The following is a 5,000-nucleotide window of genomic DNA, read 5'->3' on the forward strand; positions in this document are numbered from 1 at the left end:
GTTAAATGTGAACTGCTCGATCTTCTTATCGTGTGGTCAGGTCTAAAGGTTTCTTCTGCCGAGCCACTGAGAAAAAGTGCAGTGACTGTAGAAAACATGCCTGACAGGTTATTATCAGCAGTAGTTGCCGTTACATGGACAAAATTTCTTCACATTATCAGACCCGACTGAAAACTCCCTCTGACTCTGACTGAGGGGCTACACGAGGCCTTCTTATTCTGATTATTAATGGAATATTAGGGTGCATGTTTTTTGTTGTTTGATTATTGGCAGGCTGTTTGATGTTCAGTTATTGTATCATCCTGGCACTGATTTATCAATAATCATCAGGAAGAGGGCCCAGCCTGAGATGATGCCTCCTGACTTGAAGAAAAAAACCCCACAGATGAAACAGGAAAAAATGGAAGAAATGTTGAGAAGGACCACAGTCGTCATATTAAATTAGACAATAAGACAATTTCTGTAAATTTTTTTTTTTAAAATAAAAGAGGGTGAAATAAAACCTTTTAAAAAAAAAAAAAAAAAAAAAAAAACACAAGCCGATGGGTTTGAGAGGTTGAGTCTGCTGTGTGCTGTGTTCAGCCTGGTCTCCTCAGGGTGAGACGTCTGCATGTTAAACAATCTCTGCAGTCACACAGGTTCACTTTGGGTTAATGGACTCGCTGCTGCATGTTAACTGGGTCAGGCTGAACGTCTCCTGCAGGGCTGCGACCCACTTCTCAAAGAGCTGTGTGTGTGTGTGTGTGTGTGTGTGTGTGTGCGTGTGTGTGCGTGTGTGTGTGTTCAAACAAGCAGACGCAGCAGTCACACACACACACACTCTCTCCTACCTGCTGTGATGTGCGGTAGAAAGCTGCAGAGGCGTTGACCAGTTTGAGTCGATCTTCTATCCTCAGCATCAGAGTCTGCCAGTGCAGCGCCACCGTCTGGGCACACGACCGCACTGCATCAGGGTCATAGTGCCCCGACCTGCAGGGGGTCAGAGGTCAGAGGTCAAAACACCAGGACAGCAGCGTGTAGTGCCTATTAATTCGCACTAATTTTAACAGAAAAGCCTCGAGCAGAACCCGACTGGGTGGGCGGCCATCTGCCTCCACCAGAGAGAGACAGACAGAGAGAGAGAGAGAGACAGATAGAGAGAGAGAGAGACAGGGAGGGAAGAGGGAGGAGCAGACGGCAGGACAGAGCGATGCAGTCCGACACAGGGCTGTGTAGTAACGAGTGCTGATGGTTGCCATAGTAACACAGGTAGCAGCAGCCGTGGCTAACCAGCACTAATCAACTAACTAAGCTTGACTGTTGACTACTAACCTGACCAGCAGCTCCGCTCGCTGCTGCAGCGCCAGCGCCACCTGGTGGGTCCTCTGGAGAGAGTCAGCATGCAGGAGAGCCTGGAGAGACAGACAGACAGGCAGAGAGAGACAGACAGGCAGAGAGAGAGAGGTTCAGATGCTGTTTGTATAAAACTTGTTGTCTTGGTGTCTCCCATCCCTTATCATTATCATTATTTGTGTGTGTGTGTGTGTGTGTGTGTGTGTGTGTGTGTGTGCACGTGTGTGTGCGCACGTGTGTGTGTGTGTGTGTGTGTGTGTGTGTGTGTGTGTGTGTGTGTGTGTGTGTGTGTGTGTGTGCAGGGACCTCGATGGCCTGCTGGAGGCGCTCATGCTCCCTCTGCAGCTGCTCGGCCTCTGACAGACAGCTGGAGTTCACCATGCAGGACGACAGCATGACCTCACCCTCACTGATCCACCCCAGCACCTGGACAGACAGACAGGCAGGGAGAGACAGACAGGCAGACAGAGAGAGAGACAGGGAGAGAGAGAGAGACAGGGAGAGAGAGACAGGCAGGGAGAGAGAGAGACAGGGAGAGAGAGAGAGAGAGAGACAAGCTGTCAGGCTGAATGACTGACAACTAACAAGCAAACTAACTGACTGTCTGACTGACTGACTGACTGTCTGACTGACTGACTGTCTGACTGACTGGCTGTCTGACTGTCTGACTGTCTGACTGACTGACTGTCTGACTGACTGACTGTCTGACTGACTGGCTGTCTGACTGTCTGACTGTCTGACTGACTGGCTGTCTGACTGTCTGACTGACTGACTGACTGACTGACTGACTGTCTGACTGACTGACTGACTGACTGACTGACTGTCTGACTGACTGGCTGTCTGACTGTCTGACTGACTGACTGACTGACTGACTGACTGTCTGACTGACTGACTGACTGACTGACTGACTGACTGACTGACTGTCTGTCTGTCTGACTGACTGACTGGCTGTCTGACTGACTGACTGACTGACTGACTGACTCCACTCCAGTGAAGTGATGGCGTTGCCAAGGTAACACATCATTTTTCTGAGGCTCTCTCTGGTCTCCATGACGATGTAATCAGTGTGTGGCAGCCAATCAGCTGTGCTGCTCTCTGGGAACGACTGTGCTATTGATTCCATTTCTATAGGCTTAGTGCTGTGTGTGTGTGTGTGTGTGTGTGTGTGTGTGTGTGTGTGTGTGTGTGTGTGTGTGTGTGTGTGTTACCTGTTTGACCTGGGTCTGCAGGTGCCGCAGCTGCAGGTTCTGCTCCAGGTGTGTGTGTGTGTGATCTGCAATCTGCTGCAGCTCCTTCTGTTTCTCCTGCAGGAGGCGCTGCAGCTCCTCCACCTGAGAGGAGAGGCCGCCCTCTGCCTCAGACAGCTCGATACCTGCACACACACACACACACACACACACACACGCACACACACACACACACACACACACACACACACACACACACACACACACACAGGATAATCAGTACAGTACAGACATTTTTAACTCTTCTCAATCTAAGTATAGTGAGGTATCATCATTATTTTATTTATTGTATTTTCATTTTGTTTATCTAATTTTATTGTAATATATTGTGTGATATGGTATTATATTATTTCGTGAAGTGCACTTAGCACAGTTGTGAAAGTGGATTTTTAAAAAGTGTTACAAAGCTATCATTATTAAAAATAAATCATACATACAAATGAATTAAATCAAACATATTACATTGAAAGAAAGTAAAATCAGTCACTCAATACATTAAAACCAAAATAAATCAATAAAATGAAATAAAATCAGCAAAATCTGGTAAAATAAAAAATTAAATTAAATTAGGTTCTCTTCTCTCTGGCCTCCAGATGGCGCCACAGCCTCAGAGTGCTGCTCAGAGGAGCCGTGCAGGCACCTTGTCTCACCTGCCGACAGCAGCACACACCTGGGGGGAGGGGGGGGGGATTGTCTGGTAATTTTTTGGATCATTTTCTTATCATTTTTTTTCTCTCTTTTAATTTTCTTGTTACTTTCTAAAAATAAGAAAACAAACAAACAAACAAACAACAATAAACCAAACATTAAATTTGACTAAATTAAAAATAAAATGAACAAACTAGAAATTGGCACACAGAACTCTAAAAATGATAATCAATAATATAATGATCAAAGGGATCGATTGGAAGGTCAGATCAGTGATGCGTCTGATTGGCTGTCTGTATCTAAAGAGGCGGGGCCGTAGACGCCTGGTGGCTCCACCCGGCAGGGCTGTGCTGTGTCTGCTGCAAACGCACCTCCCTCCCTCCTCATAGCACCAGTACTCCTCAGTGTGTGTGGTACTGCGTGCACTGCAGTACTATAGAATGCAGTACTAGTGTGTACTGCAGTACTATATAATGCAGTACCAGTGTGTACTGCAGTACTATATAATGCAGTACTAGTGTGTACTGCAGTACTACAGTAACATGGCTGCCTTTCTGGGGGTGGGGTCTCAGACAGCCAATCACAGGACAGCTCAAACACCAGCTCTATGACCTCATATGTTATGGACATGTGTGTTAGTGTGCGTGTGTGTGTGTGTGTGCGTGTGTGCGTGTGTGTGTGTGTGTGTGAGTATGTGTGCGTGTGTGCGTGTGTGTGTGTGTGTGTGTGTGTGTGTGGTCTCCATGGTAAATTCAATAGGCTGGTTTCCATGGGGACCAGCTGTGCGCTTCAGAGAGCAGTTTCCAAGGCAACCACCTCCCCTTTCCCCTCCTCCATCGTCCTCTGCACTCATCCCCCTTTCATCCTGCTGTCGTCTCCTTCCTTCCCTTCCTCCTCTCCTTTACTTTCATTTTATTCCTTTCCTTTCCTCCCCTCCTTCCTTTCCTTTCTTTCCCTCCTTCCTTTCCTTTCCTCCCCTCCTTCCTTTCCTTTCCTCACCTCCTTCCTTTCCTGTCTTCCCCTCTTTCCTTTCCTTTCCTCTTTCCTTTCCTTTCCTTTCCTCCCCTCCTTCCTTTGGTCTCCTCCTTTCTTTCCTTTCCTCTTTCCTTTCCTTTCCTTCCTCCCCTCCTTCCTTTCCTCTGCTCCTTTCTTTCCGTCCCTCTTTCCTTTCCTTTCCTCCTTTCTTTCCTTCCTCTTTCCTTTCCTTCCTTTCCTTTCCTCCTTTCTTTCCTTTCCTCTTTCCTTTCCTTTCCTTTCCTCCTTACTTTCCTTTCCTCTTTCATTTCCTTTCCTTTCTTCCCCTCCTCCCTTTCCTCCTTCCTTTCCTCCCCTCCTTTTTTTCCTTTCCTTTCCTTTCCTTTCCTTTCCTTTCCTTTCCTTCCCTTTCCTTTCCTCTTTCCTTTCCTTTCCCTTCCTTTCCTCTTTCCTTGTTACCTGATGCCTGGACTTCAGTGATGTACTGCTGAAGGTCGTGACCTTGCTGGATGACCTCATAGGTCATGTTGTTCATCGCCAGCCTCCTCTCCATGTGCCTGTCAATCAACCAATCAATCAATCAACAACACGTCATTTTTTTGCAAGTTTTCTGTTTTTTTTCTCATGTTTTTTCTGGCCATCTTTTGTTGTGCATTTTTAACTAATATAATAAATAAATAAAAATGCAAATTCACTAAAAATGAATATCAGCCATTAAAATCTGTTATCAGAGTTCTGGATTATTGATCTCTGCTATCAGCCCTGAAGGATCAATAAAAACAAACGAGCTGATGTAAC

General features: G+C 46.3%; 1 protein-coding gene across 1 annotated transcript in view; it reads right to left on the reverse strand.

The window, feature by feature from the left end:
- Window positions 1-5,000, reverse strand: part of LOC115370560 (kalirin-like) — a 50,827-nt gene that overhangs the window by 25,742 nt on the left and 20,085 nt on the right. The window contains exons 19-23 of the mRNA XM_030067610.1: window positions 4,662-4,759; window positions 2,541-2,704; window positions 1,639-1,758; window positions 1,312-1,391; window positions 831-969 (exon numbers count right to left, since the gene is read on the reverse strand). Coding sequence (XP_029923470.1) covers window positions 831-969; window positions 1,312-1,391; window positions 1,639-1,758; window positions 2,541-2,704; window positions 4,662-4,759 — 601 coding nt within the window. The remainder of the gene's footprint in view (window positions 1-830; window positions 970-1,311; window positions 1,392-1,638; window positions 1,759-2,540; window positions 2,705-4,661; window positions 4,760-5,000) is intronic.

Source organism: Myripristis murdjan, chromosome 2, assembly GCF_902150065.1.
Source record: "Myripristis murdjan chromosome 2, fMyrMur1.1, whole genome shotgun sequence".
Taxonomy (NCBI): Eukaryota; Metazoa; Chordata; class Actinopteri; order Holocentriformes; family Holocentridae; genus Myripristis; species Myripristis murdjan.